This window comes from Haemaphysalis longicornis, unplaced genomic scaffold (genome assembly GCF_048455015.1).
Source record: "Haemaphysalis longicornis isolate Haplotype H1 unplaced genomic scaffold, Haemaphysalis longicornis Haplotype H1 scaffold_2, whole genome shotgun sequence".
NCBI classification, from domain to species: domain Eukaryota; kingdom Metazoa; phylum Arthropoda; class Arachnida; order Ixodida; family Ixodidae; genus Haemaphysalis; species Haemaphysalis longicornis.
Genome location: NW_027526295.1, coordinates 116,884,422 through 116,906,463, shown reverse-complemented (window position 1 = coordinate 116,906,463; position 22,042 = coordinate 116,884,422). Strand labels below are relative to the sequence as shown.

At 46.1% G+C, this 22,042-nt stretch overlaps 1 protein-coding gene across 1 annotated transcript in view; it reads left to right on the top strand.

Annotated features, from left to right (window-relative positions):
* Nucleotides 1–19,564, top strand: part of LOC144167322 (defensin-1-like) — a 32,467-nt gene extending 12,903 nt beyond the window's left edge. The window contains exons 2-4 of the mRNA XM_077696618.1: nucleotides 18,429–18,497; nucleotides 18,846–18,905; nucleotides 19,412–19,564. Of these exons, the coding sequence (XP_077552744.1) occupies nucleotides 18,455–18,497; nucleotides 18,846–18,905; nucleotides 19,412–19,530 (222 nt within the window). The 5' untranslated portion in view covers nucleotides 18,429–18,454 and the 3' untranslated portion in view covers nucleotides 19,531–19,564. The remainder of the gene's footprint in view (nucleotides 1–18,428; nucleotides 18,498–18,845; nucleotides 18,906–19,411) is intronic.
* Nucleotides 19,565–22,042: the final 2,478 nt, after the last annotated feature.

Sequence of the window (22,042 nt, the reverse complement as noted above, 5' to 3'; positions counted from 1 at the left end):
ACTTCTTAAGCGACCCTGAATCACGCGTCCACCGCCGTCCGTCCGTCCGCACCATATACCCACTTAGGGCGATTGGCCAAGAAGAGTTCCTAATTTCTTTAGCACATACCCACTTAGGGCGATTGGCCAAGTAATCTGAATCACGCGTCCACCGCCGTCCGTCCGTTCGCACCACATACCCTCTTAGGGCGATTGGCCAAGAAGAGTTCCTAATTTCTTTAGCACATACCCACTTAGGGCGATTGGCCAAGAATCGGGCGTGAGAAGGGTTAATGCATCCGCTTAAAGGAGTACTGACACCAAATTTCAAAGCTGAGACCCGCTCTAGCAATCAAGTACAACGACAACACAAATAGGTGTCTGTGCATGGCACATACCCACGTGGGGGATTTGCCAGGAATCGGGCGTGAGAAGGGCTAATGCACCCGCCTAAAGGAGTACAGACACGACATTTCAAAGCTGAGATCCGCTCTAGCAATCAAGTACAACGACAACACAAATAGGTGTCTGTGAAAAAATGCATCTTTCTTTCTTTGTAGTTGGGTGTGTGTGTGTGATCTCTCTTTCGCTAGCATTACCGAACCGCGCAAATTCAACTCCTGCATTCGCACTTTCACATTCTTCCCCTCGGGGAAATGCGGGGAAATTTTTTGTTAGAGTGAGTGAGTGAGGGAGTGACTGAATAAACTATATTTAAACGAGCTTGAGGCGATAGTTGTTGGTCACCTACCGGTGGGCGGCCTCCTTTAGTACGGATCCGCGCTGGCTGCCCTAGCCCTCTCCACCAGGATACGCTGGACGTAGAGGTAGGAGCTGGCCAGCTGGCCCGCCCACTGCTCGTACATTGGGTGAGGATTTGGGGTCAAAGATGCGGGTTTCTCACACTCCCATACCAGGTGGTATAGGGAGCCGGGTAGGGGACAGAAATTACACTTAGAGTAGTAGAGGGTTGGGTACATGGTGTGGAGGGTAATAGGGTGAGGGTAGGAGTTTGTGTGAAGTCGGTGAAAGGCAGTCACTTCTGCTCTCAATACATGGGGATGTGGTGGCGGGAGGCGCTGTCGTTCGTGGCGGTAATGGGCGACGATGTCCGTGTATCAATTGAGAGTAGCGGGCCTGGGAGAGCGAAAGGGCTTCGTGACTTCGCCTTCTTCAGAAACGGCCCGTTGGGTATCAACACGGGAAGGGGCGTATGCCTGGTTGAAGCGAAAAGCAAAAGACCATTGTATTCGACATTTCTGCACAAGTTAAAGATCTCAGCCGGTCGAAATTAATCCGGACCCATCCACCACGGCACGCCTAGTCGCCTCTGTAGCATCCGCACGTTAAACCTCATAACTAATCCGTACTTCAGGATAGTTACACGTAACATCGCTTAGCACTTCCTTTCCCTTCATGTAATGGACGTCAAGGAAGAGTCGAATTCCAGGAAGCAAGGCTGTACTTCGTGGTCCATGCCTTCGATAGCTTAATGCGGCGTGCTTCTTTGAGATTAGGCGAAACACCAAAATTGCGCTTATATTATGATTATGGAGAACAGGGGACTCCTAGATGTCGTAATGAGTATTCTTACAGTAATCCCTTCGTTACCAGCAGTGAGAGATACGGCCTGTAGCCATAGTTGGCTACAAGTACGGTGAGGAAACACCATGGTTTTCTCCGTGATGCCCCGACTAATAGACCCCTCTTTTACAGTGAAATATGATTAGGGACCGTTCTGCGAAAGTTCTCGGCGCGATGAGTACGATCTGGCGAAAAAAATATTGGTATGATAAACCACTTTGGGTCGTATCGCTGGTTCGTGGCATCATAAAACAACACTAGCTGCGCCATTTTATGCTTCTCGAAGCCAGTGCTGCATAGGCTGACGTTTGGCCTCACTTTACGTTTCGATGTTTCAAGTTATTACCCGGTACACACAGTGTCGCGTAGAATTACTCTTATGTGGTTCGAACGTAGTTACCCTAGGTTAAGGCTACAAATATAATAACAACATTCTAAGACATCAATTTAAAAGGAGAGCGACGAACGTTTTGCGTTTTTATACGTACTTCAAAGAGCGCAACAGAAAAAAGACAGGGTCAGAGACAGAACAACAAGGACAGGCTTTCTCGTCTTCTCTGCGTCCCTGTTTGGTTCGCGCTGCTACCTTTTACCTACTCAATGGGACGACTGCTGCCGTAAGAACCTCATGGCCGATTCACCCATTCTCGCCGGGCCGAGACGACAAATACGTACTCACACCTAAGCTTCCACACCACATAGCACATGCGAAGTCCTAAAGGTACATCTGAATTTGAAGTTTGGCGCAATCATTTTGTACACAGTGTGACGTTTGGCATCAACCACCCACCTTGTGAAGGATTGGTGGTACGTCGAAGATTTCCTTTCCTTTGTGCTCAAACGTTACATCCCTCCATTTTCGCCTTCTACGGTATCCACTAATGACGGCGAATGTTTTCGTAGCGCTAACCACAATCATTTGGGAAGCCATTAATACATTATAAAGCTGAAAGCCGTCGAACAAACAAAAATTACTCTATCTTCCCGTAGAGGAGCCCTCAGCAGTATTCCAAGCAGCCATGGAGTCGACTGAAGTTCCCATTACTTTTCAGTTAGTCATTTCCGTTGATGTTCAGCTTCGCGTGCCTTCGTTATATCAGTAGCTTCTTCACGTAGTTTGAATGAGTGAATGATATAAGGCGATTTCGTAACACATGCTCCTGTCTCGGTTTGAAGCGCAGTGGGAAGAGCGCCACGTACCTCCCGTTGCGGCCAGAGTCGTGGGATCGAAAACCGGCGCCGCATAACTATTTCTTTTTATAGTGGACTGCGCTTACGTCATTTCATACGCTGACGGGGCAGAAGAGACGCGCATGCGCCGTAGTGTCCGGACGGCGGACAATGACATCTACAATGATGGAGGGAGGGACACAGCCCCGAGCATTAGATAGTTCGCATCTAAAATGACACCCTTTCTAAAATGTTGCGAATAAGTTCACTATATTCTCATTCACATGTGGCTCTATGGCATTTTAAACCGCGACCCAACCACAAAAATACACGGTGAACAGCTTGTAAACACCTCCATATTCTGCGGTGCCTGGTATATGCGGCAGTTCCACCGACGTTATAGTAACTTACGCCTATTCCATGATCAACGCTTAGGGTACACTCTTTGATATAGATGATCATTCCAGAATTCGGCGTGAAGCTGCCTCTGTAAACCAAATTTTTCGGCGCATAACAACGTTAACAAAAGTATCCTAGACATTGTGCTGTTTCTTTCCTGGACATTACTCTTATAAAAGGGACTGATTTTTAATTCTGCGCTGCTGAGTTGTCTGGGTTTTTTTACCAGAAGTTGCCCCAATAAACCTCTCCGAGAGCAAAATTATGATATCACCATCTATTGACAACTTCGAAAGCCCAATCGCAACTCTGCGGGTTATGTGAAGATGATTAATTAATATAATTGCTTAATGTGATCACGATAGGCTTCAATGTGTAGATCTTGAACACAATGCATTACAATAACTGAATGGCGGTAATACGCAGTTCTTGCCGTTCCTAGGAATAGAGACGCATTCACGCGCATTTTAAAAGGAAAAATATACGTTTTAGAACCCCGAAAAAACACCATACAAAACGCGAAATGTTGAGCTCGTAACCGGGCTCGGCATGACAGCCCTGATTAATGCCGTATTCCCGTGAGCGCTTCCTGTTAAGCTATATTCTCAACATGCACAGCGTTATCTCTACACCTTTTCCTACCATGTTCCTATCCGTTGCCTATGTCAACGTATAACATCGTGAAAACACAATATCGTGAATAAACAACGTCCTCTTACACAGCTATGGGTTTTTTCCAAGCATTTGGCGCACTACGCTAGCACACTTTCGATAAATAAAGTTAACATAATTGCCGATTTAGGATGTTTTGGCAACCGTACATCACAGGCTACGAAAGCGGACACGGGCTGGGGCATCCTGGACTGCGGACGTCTCAAACATAGCCAGGCATCCTTAGCCCGGCCTCAAGCCCCAAACGATCTAGTATTTGAATAAATGTTTGCTGACTAACCCTTAAGTGATCACTTCCATCAATCACATTTCTATCTAACGTGCCAGCCAAACAAATTAGTGACGTAGATAGAGCGTGCTATCATCCGCACACGCTATATTAATGGCCAGACGTTTTGCGTACATTCTATCGAGCGCTTTCGGGGAGTCGTTTGAGTTTTGTTCAGGTTTTATACCGTCACGTTTGACCGACTTACTACGGCATTCTGTCCGTAACGTGCGTTTTCCGTGTTGAGCCCTGTTCTTCTATTTGTAGGCAACTTATGCTGTTTGTGAGCCCCGAAATTCAGGTGCAGGCTTCTGTTTCTTTTGTTTCTATGAACATAAGAAGCTTTTCCTTACACACGTACTTATCCGTAATTTTTTGTGAGGTATTATTGCTTACAGTCGACTTTTTTTGTTCTCTATTGTCCATATGTGCCACAATGAAGCTTAAAATTCCTGTCTGCTTTCTTGAATCGGTACCTAAAACTCACTTTAATGAAAAGCTTGCGGCTATATGGCAGTGCTCATACCTAGGCATGAAAATGACGTACCTTGGAAGTAAGTATACGCGTGTGCACACAAGCAAACTCTCAAACCAAAACGCTGCACTCACTTCAAAGGAGCTACATTTAAAGAAATCAGTTATTTTCTTCTGGCGAGTGGAGCACGAACGGCGGATTCCACTCTGTGCAATACCTCATCGGGTACATCATCGCAACGAGCGATGAAAGTATGGACTTTGTTCATGTGCAGTGAAACATCAATTTTAATGCAAAACTTTCTAGCTATACCAGGCAGCGGTTGTTTCATGGCGTGCGGGTCAATAAACTCCCAACGCGGTGGAGGCGGCGGTGGTGGGGGCAGGAGGAGGCAGAGGGTTTCACACACAGAGCACACTGTAGATGGCGCGGAGAATTTACCCAGTGTTCCCCGTGCTGAAGTTCTTGTTGGCCGGTGGACGTGACAGCGGCCCTGGTTTGTCGTCTGCTTTAGCGACGGTTGTTTTGGGCCTGTTTTGGCGCAGTTTCGCGTCTATTGCGCGCTTCCTTCGCACGGCTTGATTAACTTGTTCGACAGCACCTCCTTGGTAACCCCGACCCGAAGGAATTAGGTGGTCGCCATGATTTGAAGCGCAACAACAACAAAAAAAACACACGGACGATGAACAGAGTAGACGAGAAAGGCGCTATTTCGTCATTCTCGTCTACTCTGTTCTTCATCCGTGTGTTTTTGTTGCGCTTCAAATCATGGCATCTATTCACCAAATAGCCCAGCAAGAAGTAGTTCCAATTAAGTGGTCATACGGCAATGATACTGTTCAGTTCGGGACCCTCAATTAATAATAAAAACTGCCCGGCAACTAGATATCTTTCACTGCGGTAAGATTGTTTGACTGAATGTGTTTGTTTTCACGCCAGCCGAGCGGACTTGGCGCGAGGAGTGTAAGGAGAAACCGCGGAGGGTTTTGTTATTCGCCCTGCTTTTGTGTCCACCCGACGAGCGGGCCTGGAGACGACGCATACAAACGCGTCGGTCACTCCATTATAGCTGAAAGCGAAGTAAGCTTTCGAAAAAGGATTTTCTTGCAAGAATCTCCGAAGCGGACGGGAGCTGAAGGTCGGTGAAGGGGTCAAACATTGGGTCAGAGTTAGCAAGAGGTGACCAGACGTTCTGTCTGGGACAGTTGCACTGCTCAAAGTTACTGGCCGAAGTTTCAGTTCCTGACGCGTCTGAACCTGCCGACTGGCCGGCTAGTGTGCGTAAATGGGTTAGGCGACCAGGCTTTGGCGCTCCACGTGCTAACAAAGGAAAGGAATTCTGCCGGCATGGACCCCAAACATAGGAGTGCACGGGATGACAATACTTTAAGACGTGCAGCCAGAGAGCCGATTCCCGTCGTTAGGTCGGCTTTTATTTGGTTGCCTTTCATTTCCGTTATATTTGTGTTTTGTGGAATAGTTTGGGTTGATGTATGAGAGTGAGAAAGGTGGGTCACGTGACTACTTTGAATCCACCTAGCTTTGTCACGGTGGCCAATCAGTGGCCTAGTGTGGGCTAACAATGAGCCATCCTCACTCTCAGGTTGTGACGTCCGTCGTGTGCGCGGGGTTTTGTTGGTAAAACCGAGGTGTTTGATGTTGGATGGAAGGGAGCTCAGAGAGAGAGACAGAGATAGCTGAGCGGCAAGCCCCGCTCGACGTGGGCCTTGCCCGACTTCTTGCTTGCGATCATGAGCCATGAGTTGTAAATAAGTAATGTAAATAAAGTGTACATATTGTACATTTGGAGTTTACATGGAGGAGACCATCGTCGGCTATGTGCCATCGGCCAACGAGCCAGAGAGTCGTCGTTCATCGGATCATCGCTTCGATCATCGACGTCGGCGACCGATCCACCTTCTTGATATTTTAACTGATACGTTAAGGATTGCTTTGCAGGGCGCGAACACCAAATGTAGAGACCACATACAGACATCTGGCCGCTAGATAAATGCTACCTCTTGCGCACTGCTTGCCAAGAATGGGACGCCGCTTTTTTAAATTGGTGAATACCAATTCGGTTGTGTTTAATGAGGTATTAGAAAAGGCGGAAAGAGCAACTGGTCCTGATAAATGGCGGCTATAAAAGTTCCCTCAGCATTCTCGCAGTTCTCAAACTTACTAAACTAACTAATTTAAATCGATCTAAATGGTAATCACTAAGCTCAAATGCCAGATTGTTTCGATGACTACGCTTGTGTGGCACGGTGGTGTAGCCCCAAGCTAGCACATCAGGATAGCTAGGTTCCACTGTCTCGCCATCAGAAAGACGTTCCTTTCCTTTTTCTTTCTGCCTACGCCCTGCCGGGCTACAGCGGCGGCGTCCACCGCTGTAGCCCACCCGTGGCCGACGCTACTGCGTTCTGGATACCGCTCTCGCCAATTCGAAGTAAAGGCTTGCAGAATCTGTGGGTTCACTCTTTCTAGAGCCACGTGTGTGAATGCAAGTGACGTCGCATGGGAAATTGTTGTGGGTGTCGTTTAAAGCTGCTTTGCTTTCCAATCACCTTCACAGCGGGGTTTGGAGCTATTGTTTACACTATCTCATCTTCTTGTGTGTTCTGTGACCCGCAGATGCCTTCGTTCGCAGCGGTGCGATGACTGCTGTCGCTTCTTATTGGCTGTGTCGCCAGCTGCATTCATCATTGTATCACGCATAAACTTCGCAGCAAGGTCACCCACAACAAAGTACCTGCCCCTACACGTGAATAGCGTGAGAAACAACCGAACCACCAACCGGCCACCGACTGACAGCCGAAGCAACGAGAGAGAAACGGGGCAAAGGCGGCTAGGCTGGCTGTGCAACAGCTTTGTGGTGGCGCTAGAAATTGGCACTCTACATGCTGATGATGATAGCTACTCCACTTGGGGGAACACACACAGAAAAGAAGATTATTTGGCCCTATTCTCCACTGCACAAATTGCCGCTAATTCGCCATGTTTGCCGGCAATTGGCCGGAAGTCTTTTCTGACTGGCTTTCAGTTTTGTTGATGTACTTCCGGTTGACAAAGCGGTTGTGTGTGCTGTCGTCATTTTGACGTTTTATGACGTTTACGGGCACCAGTTCTAAAGTTGCCTTATTTCTCGTTACTCAAAGCGCATGATTCTCGGCCGGCAATAAAAAAACAGACTAAAAGCACTATACATGGCAACGTAGGCCAGGCTTTGCTATTCAACAACAATATTGCCTGTATTACATGCCCTCTCTGTGATTGGCTGAAAAGGCATGACGTATTTAAACGGTAGGCGGGAATAACACGTCATGCATTGGCAACTTCAGCCTGCGTACGTAATGCTATGTAACAGCTTGAAAATGGCGGCTGTTTTTGTCGCAAAATAGGGCAAAACATTGCCCCGGCTTTCCGCGCCCCGAAATGTCCGCCAATCTGCAGCAGGGGCAGTTTCGCATGCACGCTGTGTAAAGCATGTTTCCTACCGAAATAAATTACAGTTTCAACTGCTTTCAATTCAGCGATCATGGAGGATAGAAATAACGTGCAGTATTTTGCTTTTATGTTTTCAATAAAATTAAAACTATTTGTGTGGCGTAACCGCAACATCAAAGGGCAGTACAAGCCTCTCCATGACAAAGAGAACCCAATGCATGGCATTTGGCCACTCTCGTCCTAGTAAGCTGTTGGGTCACATGATCGAACTCAAGAGAAAAATAAGAAAGAAAAGTGATTCTTTGGTTCATTACAGCGCTGATTGAATTCGAGATTGAAGAATGAGTGAATCGGTGACATCGGTGCGCTCCGCGGCTATCAGGCGTAGCGCTTCGCTGCTCTTATGTGTCATAGACGCGATGGTCGCGGCCGTCTTTTTCTGTGATCACGCAATAAACTTCTAACATAGCAGCAGACGATGGCGTGGCGGCTGTGGCAGCAGGGAAGGTGATAACTCAACAAAGCTTTCATTGAAGCAGAGAGCCGAGCTATGTTACTAAAAGCGATTGAAAGAAATAAATAGATACGGTAAAAGAATTGTGTGATGTTCTTTAGCTCGACATCCGCCTTTCTTTCGCTTTTAGATCAACGTTAGTCGATGGCCTTGTGCTGTTGACGCCAATTTTGACCTCCACAAATGTGTTTTTTTGTCAGCCTCAGCTATCGTCTTAATTTTTATAGTACATGCCAAGTGTTTTTATATCTTTCTTGAACAATATTTGATACCTTGGGTGCGATCTTTATGAGTGCATCGTCAAATTACACTGCATGTCGTCACAGCTATAGGTGCAGCACGTCACTGATTGCTTACGTCGTGCTAGTATAAAAAAATGGCGAAATGCCCGCAATTTGTGCAGTCGAGAATAGGGCCGTCTGTTTTACGCGGCAGTTGTGGCACTGATATTTTACCTGAATTCGACTACTGATGTTCCTTGACTGTAAAGGAGAAAATAACTCACGTGTGCTATATTGAAACATGCTCTTCTGAAATTCGTAATTATGAAATAATTTTGCATTGAAAATATAGTGAATCTGGCGGGAACTTTGAAAATGTTTTTAAATGTGCGAAATTTCTTAATGTCAGGTCGGTAGCAACGAGATTTGACGGTATTTTCGGACAATGAATTTCCGGTTTTGCGGCAACTTTACAAATTTGGTGCTTACTAAGTTACCTCTTGTTTTATGCCTCCTGCTGCAGTTGTAGAATTGCTGTATGTAGGTAGTATTATACTTCGGTGTTCTCCAGATGGTGTGTTTTGCAACATATACATCAATTCAAGTATGATTATACAGACATTTCTCTCTTTCCGATATGCGCATTACAGTTACGAAATGTGACAAGTTGCTGGCTTTCGACAACATGTACAGCAATATTATGCAGTGGTTCTCCGTACAGACGTGAGACAGAAAAACCAGCTATTTTGAATTCAGTAGTTTGGCTCTTTCTTTAAACCACAAAGACGTTAAAAAAACCCATATTTCACTGTTAACCCTCCTTCTACTATTTACTGCCGCTGGCTCCGTGATTCTTTAAATAACGGGGACCAGCTGTCACCCAGAAATGTGTCGGAGAAAATTTTCTTGATATACTCCTTGGTTACGAAGGTGTACAATATGAGATCTTAAGAAGGCTGAGTTAATCGAAGAGAATTTGTTGCCAGTCAATGCGAGACGAATTCGGAAAGAAGCTGTAGACTAAAACATGTACGAATTTGCGAGCTCCGAGCACGTTCATTATTGCGATTTCTACCGCCCCTGTGCTCGAAGTCTCTCAGCTCACTCAGCAGCATAATCTGTAGTTCCTTGTTGACTGTTGCTGCTTACCCGTTACCCGTTGCTGCTAATGCGAGAAGGGGGCATGTAGGTTCTGAACAAGGACATTAATAGCGAAAACGTTTTATACCCAGAAAACAAGATTATGGAAAACCTTAGTGACATTCTGGAGAATATACTGCCCAAGTGGTATAGTTCGCCATTTACATATGCTTTTAGCAAAAGGCACCGTGTTTTCCTTCTGTGTTATAAAATAATGTTTTATTTTACCCTTACCAGAAGGACAAGAAACCGGCATTTATTGACTGAAAAGAGTAGCTACGATTTGGTCCTTGCCGGTCCAATGCAGTAGTTCACACATGCCCAGGAAACCACTGGCGGTAGCTGCCTTCTTCGCCAGTTTCAGCACATTTATCTCGTTCTCCGCATCCTCGCCTACGAGCAGTGCCTACCACTATTCAGCAATATCATGGTGACCTGTTGTATCAGCGCTTGCAGTATGTTGTGGCATAGCGGTCAGTGTTGTTAAGGGAGCTTTACTATCCATAGGTGGGTCTGAGCCGTGGCCCTCACAAGGGCAATCGAGGTTTATGCGTGGCAAGGTGTCGCGTATGCGGCATTATTGGCTTAGGTACAGGAATTGCGTGTGGTAAATGCGGTTCATGATTATTTCGTGTGAGTACGTGTTAGTTTGGAGGCGAGGAAATATTACCCTTTACTCCTTGTCGAGATCGCGGTGTGGGGGGAGCTATCTCCTCCGCCACAATATTGCCCTAAATGTGATAGGTACGTCTGCTGCGCCCGTTGAAGCAGAGATGTTTGGTGGAAAGAAGACCGACTGGTATGTTCGCGGAGTGCAGCGTGCGCTGCTTTTTTTCACGCCATACGTTCATTCCCAGGGATCCAGGTGGCGTAGGTGTAAGGAAGTTGGGGGCGCGTCTTTAAGTTTTCAAGTGGCGTCGCGGACATGCTGCTTGAGAGTAGCTGAATGAATATGAGTGCTCTGTCGCAGCAGGTGGTCATTGACGAGGCGATGTCTGCTCTTTCTTCCATTTCGGGGTTAGGAGCCGGTATTGTTGCCGACGTCAATCTCCTGCCTCGTTGGTTCGTGATGCATATTGCGAAAGCAGTGTGAACTGGATATAAAGCAAGGATCTTTTGCATATTTTCGAAGTGCCTTCGATCTTGCCTGTATTCTTTCCTTGTGGTAATTGGAGTGCATGTTACGTGCTATGCATGATACAGAGATTGTTTCTTTTACTTCCAATTGTAAAGCGGCTTTATGGTTGGTGTCAGCATGGTAAGTTTCACTCTGAGCTTGAGGCATTCGAGGTTGCTGTCTTTGTGTGCTTCTACCATCTTCTTCCACGTAATATTTACGCCTAATTTAGTTAGCGTCTCGGTCGATGTAATGAAAGGAAGGCCCAGAGAAGCCTTGATAATTCTTGATCATTCTTTCAAGATCCTGTATCAAGATCCTGGGCCTACATCTGTATGGCAACACCAAGAGTGACGTATCCATGCAGCGCCTCAAACACAGCTTCAATCAAACCATACACATGAACAGGCGATTTTCCACCAAGAAACGAGGCCTCAAGGAATCCGATACCTGTCGAATAATTCAAACATTTGTCCTTTCGAGAATCACCTACGTCAACCCCCTGTCGTTTTCTTGGCAAGGAGGACATAAAGATGATTTATATAATGATTAGAAATGCGGTTGAGCAGTCCATTGGTCTTCCCATGAGTGCGTTGACAGAGAGGCTGCTTAGCACGGGGCTCCACAACATGGTGGAAGAGTTGATAGAGGGCAATATTTCTAACCAGAAGTTCCAAATGATACAGAACTGTGGCGCGTCGCCGCATCCTTCACCATATTGGCTGGGCAGCCCAGAATGTCACTCCGCTTGATGTACTCCCGGACTCTTGGCGACAAGAACTAAATATGCTCCGTTTGCATAGAAATATGAACCCCTCACACGACGAGGGTCACTGACAAGCACGGGCTCAAGCGCTCAACACCACCCTCGGTGGGGATCATGCCGTTATCTACACAGACACCTCCCAACACCGAGGGCAGCAGTACGCCATCATCGTGACTGCCTCCGGAACCAACTTCCTTGCTTGTGTCTCACTCAAGACCCAAGACATGACGGCCACAGAAGAGGCAGCCATCGCCTTGGCTCTCACTCAACCAGGCATTCGGAATGTAGTCACCGATTCCCAACTAGCCTACCGGAATTACCAGTCGTGTTGGGTGTCACGACCTGCTTCTGTGTGTGCTAAAAAACCACTGCCCAAACGGTTTCATTCATTTCATCTGGACATCCGCTCACGCTTCCATGGAGGAACGGATACGCCCACCAACAAGCCTGCGCTTTTATCCCCCGTGCTATGGAGCTGCAGCACCATCACCCGCTTGTCTCCTTCAGGGTCATAACCCAGCATTATCGCCTTCAGAGAGAGAACCTAACTCGTTTTACTCTGACCTTTCCAGAGAACAACAAACTACCCTACGGCTTATACAATCCGGATCCTTGCCACACCAAACTCGTCTTCACTTAATGCACCCGAATCGCTACGACGCAGAATGTCAATTTTTCTCTGAAGTAGGAACACTGCGCCCCATAATGGGGATGTGCGACTTTAGCCCTAAGCACCCTCCTGTCATACCGTCAACTACCCAACAAGAGCAATGGGAGAAGCTGCAGTCCAGTCCCTCTCTTCCTATCCAGCTTCAGCTGCTGGACACAGCCCAGGCGGCGCGGACCGCATATGGGCTCCAGTGAAGAATGAACCGCTCCCGTGGGCCGCACTCTGGGCCGTTGAGAAATATGAGTACAAGTATATTTCCTCCTTCTGCTCCTCCTCCTCCTGCTCTGTCGCTGCCGCCGATATCGCCGCCATCATCCGCGGCGGCAGAGACTGAGAAGGGAGGTCGTCTAACCCCGCGTTTGAGTTTCCTTTAATTTTATAAAAAAAAGAGTTTTCACTCATGCGCTACACCAATACAACCCAGCCAACCACCGTTCATGGATCATGTATTGATTTAACCTTACCAAAAATATCTTTTTGAAGTAATAAAGGGTGTGGTTAAGCGCATTCCACTTCTCTCTATTTTCACTATTTGTAGAGTGACGTGAGTGAATTTAAGTGATGTCGAATGTGTAATAGTTGTGGGTGCCGTTTACAGCTGTGCTTTTCAATCAGAATCACAGGGTTGAGTTGCGCGATTTTTTTCCTAATTATGTAGCTTTTTGAGCGAAGTTACCATTAGCGAAGGTACCGTTAGTTTGGACTGTCATGTTTGTAGGTTTTCTCGTCATATAGTGCTCTTCTCGGCTTAAAGAGCAAGAACGTGAATCGTCGTGGCTATCTTTTTGTGCCTTTTTAAGCGCCGCATCTGTAGGGCTGAGGAGTGATTCGGGAGCCGATTTGGTAATGTAGTTCATCCTGGCGGATGCGACGAAGTTGTCAAAGTTTACGACACGGTTGCAAAGGTTCGCGAAAAAAATGCTTGCATCGCAAAGGTCGCCATTTCTTTCTAGATTTATGCCGTGGCGATCTTTTGTATGTTCACCATAATCCGTGGTTCCAGTGCGAATATCCTGCCGTCAATTAGCTTATTTTCTCGCTCCTGTGTGAGTAGGACTTGTTGTGGAGGCCATCTAGCAGTTTCTTGTCATCGGCAGGTTTGGAGCAACATATTAATGAGATTTTGCTGGCTTTGGATCTTTATCTCTAGGGCTTTTAGAGGAGCTTCGGTTTCGGAGCTTCTTCCGGATTCGCTTGCTCCATTGGCGTAGCCTGCTTTCTTTTGCGATCAAGCTAGCGAGTCGGATCGAAATATCTAAGGCACTCTGGATTTTTGGCTGCTGCTTCCTTTCGCGTTGTTATCGCTGCTATTCGAGGTGCTGCTGCCTGCTGGTTGTAGATCCGGGAAAGCTTTTGGCGGGGCCTCCATAAACCTTGCAGGGCTCGGTGGTTTACTTTTCATTGCTGTCGACCTTTGTGGAGGGCTGATCCTAGTTTCAGCTTTTGCCTGCACTCTATCCCTGTGGTCAAATGCGGTTGTTTGCTGAATTTGCTGCATGTCGGGCATTCGTAGTGAAGTGATGGGTTGGTCTATAGCCGCATTTCTGGGAGAAGGTTTGAGCTGAATAGGTCTTGCCGGTGGCCCAGCTCCTCGTTGTTACGGCAGTACTGTGCTGTCTTGCTATATAGTTGGCGACAGTAGCCACCAGTCTGATGTCTCATGTTGAACGGCACGTGGAGGCCATTAAAGAAGACTGGTATCCGTTCCAGTCAATGTGAAAGATTCCCGAAGTTCAGAGCAGTGATTCGCCATAATAGGATGTGGTGCCGTCATCACCTCACTGCTAACACTCATCACGCTCTTCAGCTCTCTGTCGCACTCCTCTCTTGATGACGGGAACAAAGGCTTGTCCAATGCAATCCAAATTTAGCGCCTTTGCAGTGCCCGCCTAGCCTAGAGCGGCGTGAGCGGGAGACCTGCTCTCTTTGTGTTTTCTTTCATCCCGCACGAGCCGGCTCTTTACTCCGCCGTTTGGGACTCATCATTTTTGGCGGCTACTTTTTTCCCTTGTAAAAACCAACCAAACATACGTTCTTAAATAAATGGACGCAGGGGCTGTCGATTATCGGCAGGGATTTTGCCTCAAATGTACCTGCAGGTTTCTTGGCACTAAACAGCGGGGAGATGCATGACAAGCGCCAGCGGTTCAGGAGTTTCGAGGAGTTTCGAGTGTAAACAGCTTTGTTTTCGAAGCCCTTGTGGGACACCGTTATGGTACGCCGTTGGGCTCTACTTGGGTACGTTATCTCGCTGCGCCGCCTGATCATGGCTGTCTCTTGAGATCGAACAGCGTCACAGCGACCGAGGTAAGACGATAAGGCAATCCCCTTAATTTCTCTGCTCTGAAAAGTACTGCTCCATGCAATTTTTCCAGCATTTGTGGTGCAACAACCGTAGATCTCTCTGGCACTGGGAGTCCGTCCATGAGTTCTCCGGGACTAGTGTTCGGTGGAACGCTGTTAATGACGCCGCTGCTGATCCAGTGTGGTGTTTTCACACGGGATCTCACAGTGAATATGTGTCATCCTAGTTGTATGCCGTTGATTTCCTCCAGAAACGCAAAAGCAAGATCTTTTCTTGGCGTACTACCAATGACGACGTTTTCCCTGCATTGCACGTGAATACGAACATTGTCGTAGTATTACTTCTGAGTGTGCTTCCTATTCCTATGGCGTTAATGATTTCTGTGCCCAACCATTTAGAAAGATGGGGGCCCGCATGTGGGCGATAAATGATTTTCGTATTGTCCATGGGCAATGGCTGCATACGTTAACGTTTCCGCTGCGGCGTCTCCCGAGTCCTAGGGGTGGGAATTAGGTTGAGTGGCTGGCGGTGCTTCTAATTTGGGGCAGTTTTGTTTCCTTCCCTTAAGGTCGCTTTCCATTGAACCCATAAATCAATTATGTTGCCGCTATTTGCATCGTATTTTCACTTCGCAAACGAGCGACTTGCTTCGGTGGGATCGGAGTGCATTGCGTTGTCCTCCTCGTTTTGTTCTTCTCTTTTCGCGTGCATCGCCGCGTCAGATGCGTGGCTCACTGTGGGGTCCAGCTGCGGCTGGACCGGCTCGTGGATTTCTTGGCCAGCCGCAGATTACCCAACAAAGCTCGCACTGCTGTGCATGCAGTGCGAGTATGTGCTCGAGGCTCCTCCAGGATCTGTCCTCCGCCGACCTTGGAACCTTTCTCGAGTGAGGGTTATCGTTATGGGATGCCGTCACCAGATACATTTTATGTAGATAATATGTTGTATCGCACGTGCTTTGGCCTGAAGTTAATAGGAAGTAAACCGTGGTTTCCAAGATTACAAGTAGGCGGTTTAAGCAGGAACACTGGTAGTTCCAGTAGTTGTCCGTGTATCTCCTCAAGTTGTTTGTTCAGCCTCTGTTCCACTCATTTCCTATTTCTAGATGCCTTGAAAACTCTGGGTAAGCGGACATATTTATTATTCGCTTTCATTTACGCTATATGGGAAGTGTTTTATTTCATAAAGCTCATTCATTTGCACCAACAGGGCCAATTACAGCAATAAAATGTTGAAACCTAGCTCAAAAACCACATGTTTCGTTGCAGCACTGAACATTTTTTTTAGAAGCTGTGGTGGGAAATGTGTATCAAGTTATAGACAGGATACAAGGTGGTCTTACTCGTAATTTAAACGCGCAAGGAGGCTGAATGTTGTGGTGTAATTGGCGTGTTTTCTGGAAAAGCCAAACCGGAGGCTTCCAAACGCTCGGCAATACTGCTTAAAGGCGGTAATATTTATTTTAGGAGCGGTTCTTCTGCCCGCCGGGATTGACGGAAGTATTTATTCTATTACGTGTATGAATTCACACGCACGCTGCGTCTACACTACCGGAGTCACAGACATTGAAGTATTGGGCCACGGTCGAAAGTACCTGTCTGCTGTAGGGCTAGGTTTCTTGTCCAGAACCGATATTTGTTGCGAAGGCTTTACTTTATACCAGCAGTGCATCTTGTATCCTATTTCTTTGCCGTTGCCGATAGGGGGAGTCGTACTTTTTTAGAACAAAATACAATTCTGGTAGATTGTTTTAATATTCAAGAGTGAAATCGAGAGGTTCTGCTTGCACTATCGGTACAAGCAATTAACTCTACGAGCAAGAAACAAGTGTATAATAAGGCGTATGCAGTAAAGGTTTTATAATTACTGCGGTGGTTCTATGTCTGGGCAGCCGCTAGCTTGTGAAAACAAGAGCCTACAAAGGCGCCGCCGTACCGGACAATCACCGCGCTTCACCGCAAAAAAACCTTGGCACGGCTCTTTCTGAGTTGCTATACGTAATTTAACGATGTCAATGCATTTGCCTGGAAACACTTGGATATCTGCGAATACTGGAAGCTCCCGTGCGAGCTGTATTTTAGCATTTATGTAAATGTATCTAAATGAAAAGTTGTATGATCCGCAATGCGCACTTTATCTAATAAACTGCAGTAACGTACCCACGCGAACGATGTGGCTATGGCCATCATAAGCTACAAAAATGGTAATTAAAGTCCTTAGACAGGGCCGTGTGGAAGCTATTTTAAATTTTAGGGAAAGATTTGCCAAAATTGCAGGCTGTAAGCACCCAAAACAAAAAAGAATAAAATTGCAGATTTTAAAACTACCCGTCAGTAAGACCAAGTTTAACACTAAGACTAACACTAAATTTAAGACTAAGTCAGTAGTGATTGCAATTATACAAGGAAGAAAACGCGTTAAAATATTCTCCAATGAAATAAGGGTTTACGAACTTTCGTTGAAAAGAGTTTACTATGTGTTAAGAAAATATTTTGTAATAATAAATGCACCATGTGTAGACAATAAACACTTTAGTCTGGAAGGCATACTTCTCAAGGATAAAAAGTACCAAACTGAACACCATCCCATCCACGAGAAGCGGAAGTTTCTACACGGGAATTAGTTTTCCTATCTTGCAGGAGCTCTGTCATTCTAATCACGAAGTTTCATATGATCCTTTGATTATCACGCCGAGTTTGGGTGACTGCTGGCTGAAATTAAGCCTCACCTTGCGGTAAACTTACTTGGTTAAAATACACGCCTTGAAGAAGCATGACTGATATTACATTATTCCGTGTTGTCCTGGTGGAAACCTTTGTACTTAGGTTAACGTACTAAGCATGTCTGGGCCATCCATTGTGCTCTCCGCTTAAATATATTCGTCCTGCCCTCAGCTAACAAAAAATGAGCATTACACACGCCGTCATGCAGGCGACAAATGAAGACGACAATGCCACTTTGACCAGATTACTAGTGCTTTCTCTCCACAGACGTTTTCCAAATCGGATTGAAACTCATCGCTATGAAATGGCCCACTTTAATAAATCCCTCTCAAGCTGCCACAACTGTTTTATTCTTCTTACATGTTTATACTGCCCCCCTTTTTGAGGAGTCTAGCAGAAGTCCTGTCTCGGTCGAATTGTACGAGTGAGTTTTCACTATTCTAGATTTCCGCAAGGGTGATTGCCCCTTGTATAAACATTAGCAGAATGACATTAGCATTTATCAGGGGGCATTTTGCAGAACAGCACAGCCCTGCTCAAGGCATACAAGCCGGAAACCCTCGACCGGCCATGGCGTTAGTTTTTTGACGCTTTTCCCTAAAGATGCATAGGTTCTGTGGATAACAAAAGCAAATTGCTTTAGGATTTTTTTTCTGTTGAACTTCTTCCATGGGGGCCAGAACTGTGCGCCCAAACCGAAGCGCGAGTGGATGAATGAGGACAGTTAGGTTCATTGATTCTGAGCAATAAATTTCAAAATTTCAAGCCCAGGAAGCAGACATTGCTCACGTACAGCAAGATGTTTACTTTTAGAGCGGGAGCACAGTACAGTAAATTAATTGCTGCAGCATCAATTGGCACCAAAAACGCCCATCTGGTAAAAAAATGGCTGAAAAGGATTGCAAGTGTGCGTTAAAAAGTTTATAGGAATACTTTTTCGGTAGCTAAAGTATATCCGCAAGGCGTACTACTTTGCAGGTGTCAACGTCTTGCGGAGTACCAAGATGAGGCTCTTCTCAGCTGTTTCCCTGTTGGGGCTTTTACTGGGTAAGTATCGTTTCAGTTGGGACGAACGAATACGACTCAATGCGTATGTAATTCCGGAGACTGAGCTCGGCCAATGATCTGACACCGCATTGCACAATAGACGATTGGAGCATGTCGGAATGTCGCTGGGTCTTTATAGGATAAAAAAAACAAAAACAAAAGACTTGGAATGGCGTTTGAGTAATTCTGCATTCAGGAACAGAGAATTAGCGCTGTTTTTGACAAGAAATATGGCATTTTCTCGGCAGAGCTCCTTTTCTAGCTGAGACACTGTGGATTCCGCTTCTCTTATCGGCAATAGCTTTTACATGTTGTTGGCAAAAGGGATGACGCGCCGAATTTTCGCAGGCGTCTTGGCCCTGGCTTGTGGAACCGAAGGCGATTCATCAAAACTTTTAGTCCGCGTCCGTGAGTACTCTTCCTGTCACCGGTCTCACTATAAGAGAAGGGTCCTATGCTCCTGTTTCATGTTTAATGAAAAGAATTCGGAATAACGGTGGTGGAGAAATATTCGGGAAGCGAGTGAATTTACATAACTCTAGTTTCATGGCCCTGCTAAATGTTGAACAAGAAAAATAATGTTTTTGCAAATTTTTTTTGGGATATTGAAAGGCCCAGTAACACTAGTTTTTAACGTTCAGCTCCGCAGTGCTGGCATATAATAGAAAACGTTGTTTATGATGTCACGTCCATGTTGCCCCTGTATATTTCAGTATTTTTTTCATGTACCTTACAAAAAACGAATGCTGAGAACCTAAAAAAATCCGCAAAAAACACTCTTCATCTGTTTTTGGCGAAAAGTTACTTTTACGTCTATATTTCAAAATTTCCTTTTTATGCCAGTGCAATGAGAGCAACCTATTACTCCGTGATGTTCGTGCGGTTAATATATGCTGCTGTGGGCACGTCTTCAGGTCGTGGCTTCGGCTGTCCGTGGAGTGAAAGGACCTGTCACGAACACTGCCAGAGCATCGGACGCAGAGGCGGCTACTGCGGAAACTTCAGGCTGACTTGTTACTGCTACCAGAACTAGTCGCCGAGAGATTGAAATAAAAGATCGGCGCGAATGTGGCCTCCGTTAATTTGAAATGTTCTCGGTTTGCAGATCTGGGTTATACGAGTGTGTATAACGTAATATATATGATACTAAATTACGCATAAATAACGCATATTATATAAGGAACATAAGAATAACGTATTATGTACACATAAAATACACAAGACAATAAGGGTACAAAAGGTACCTTGCTAAGCATATTATTTGCCCTGTTTCTGTGAGTGTATTATGTACGTAAACTACGGCATATCTCTTAGTTATTTCGGTGCACTTTCATGTAAAATAAGGCCGAGCGGCACGATTCTTGGCAGCGGCTGGTGAGAGGTGAAGCGAGCCGTGTAACCGTAGCTTTTAGCTTTGAGGTTGCAAAATCGTCAGGCACTACGCATATTGTCAGCTTGTCGACTTAACAACAAATTGGCGTCTCACCATTATGTGAGTCCTAATGTGATGAATTGACACCTAGTATCGAGCGCCGAAGCCAACCCCGATTTAGTTTGAACAAAAAGAAAAAAATCCGTAACTGCCTTTTAACGAAACCGCAATCCATTTGTAATATGGCGTTTCGGTCTTTGTCGCTCATTGGGCTGGAATAGCTCTGAATGATATAGAGATACACAGGGCAGGTTATAAATGAAGCAACTCATACCACGCAGCAAAACGAAGCTTCGCGAACTCAATAAATCAGGGTGTGAAACCGCAATTTTTTCGGATTCGGTTCAGGTTCGGGTTCAAGCACTTCGAGTTCAGTCCCAGTTCGGTTCCGGAGCACCCTTCCGTTGTGGTTCGAACCAGTTTGTACCTACTTAACCTTGTTCAAACGGGTTCGAAGAAACAAGGCAGTTTTTTTTTGTGCCGCGTTTTAGATTCAGTGTAAAGTCGCTATAAAAACAAATTCATGTTCTAGGTTCCTTTGTGCAACTGTTCTCTTTTCTTACACCTTTTTTTAGAAATTTCCAATGCTTGGAGAACGTACTCAACCAACACATCCAATACTTAAATTATAGGGTCGCAAAGCAGCTGAGCCAAACGTTACAGCTCTATGCCCATCAGGTGACTTGGGAACTTTACCACAAGAAATCCCGCCATCTCCACGAAGTGAATGATGATGAGAGGGGCGAAGCTAAAATGCGTATCGGTAAAACCATAAAACATTCGCCTACACATCATATAAAGACTCGACATGTCAAGGTTTCCACCACTGCGTTGACAATCCCGTCGACGATGTCTGTGTTTGTGGTGATTATGTAGGGCTTGTTTGGGACGATAAGAATCTTCATGGGTAAGTTGGCGAATTCGGTGTGTGACATTTTAGCTACCTTGGCCATCGCCTTCTGGAGAGCGTCTTGTGTCGCGTACCCTCGGTTTGTGTCTTGAGCTCGCAGGCGACGAACGACAACCTCTTCTTCTTCCTATCCTCCTTGTTGGGTAGCAACTAACGCGTTGAACAATATGACCTCTTCTGCCAATCTTTGGTTGGCAAATCCCTAGGGAGATCCTGCCACAATCATCATCAATGTGCCGTGCACAATGTGCCGTGTACGGCCGGGACAGGGCCTGAGCAAGAGGAGCTTCGCCCCTAAAAATTTTTCTCTATTATCTTTTCTTCGGCCGCCGAAATTACGTCATTACAGCGGTGAAACGGCAATTGGCCCGCTTTCCTTAAGCTGGAGGCATTAACGCATTCAAGAGCCACTTAAAAAATGGAGGTGCTTGCCCAGTGTAAGTCGCGTAAGGCATGAGCCAATGCATAGCAGGAGGATTTCTTTCTATGTAAACATTGAAGGACACACCACCACGTATTACATTACGTTTGAAAGTGTTTATTTACATGTTGTATCGTCGCTTTTCACTTTGCAATGTGGTAGTTGTAGTCATCGTCATATCCATCTGTATTGTAACCTTCCTCATGCATGACTGGCGGCCCAGGGTCGTTGTGTCAGCATGCTTTTACATTTTACCGAAAGGCGAAAGCGTTAGCACTGGTTCGAACGGGCGGCAACCGGATGCTGGAACTTTGGCGTCTGTATCGCGATCTGTCTTGTGCAGCTGCCCCTTAGGCAGGGGCTCACGTGAACTGTTTTCTTTGTACTTTTTTCCGAGCGCCACGCGCTCGCCTTGACGACGCCAAGCGCACCACGTGATGTGCGTGCTTACGTGCGCGGTAAGCGGCGGAAATAACTTTGAATAGGTGCTTTCTGATCACGCCGCACACATTACCGCCAGCGACGACAGCTCCGCAGTTAAAATTGGTGCAGCTTGCACTAGTGGCACAAGGCAGGAGAAAAAGCGTAGCTCAGGGTCGACCTAGCTTCATCCGATTTTGATACGTTTTCCTAGGTATTGCAGGGCCTCGGTAATTTTTTTCTGATTTCGTGATGTTTTTGCTAGGCTACTCTGAGTGGGTGAGGCGAAGTTTACCAGGCTTTTCAAAGGCCGTTTGTGTTTTAGTGGCCTAAAAAAACAATCCCCTTTAAAATGGTATAGT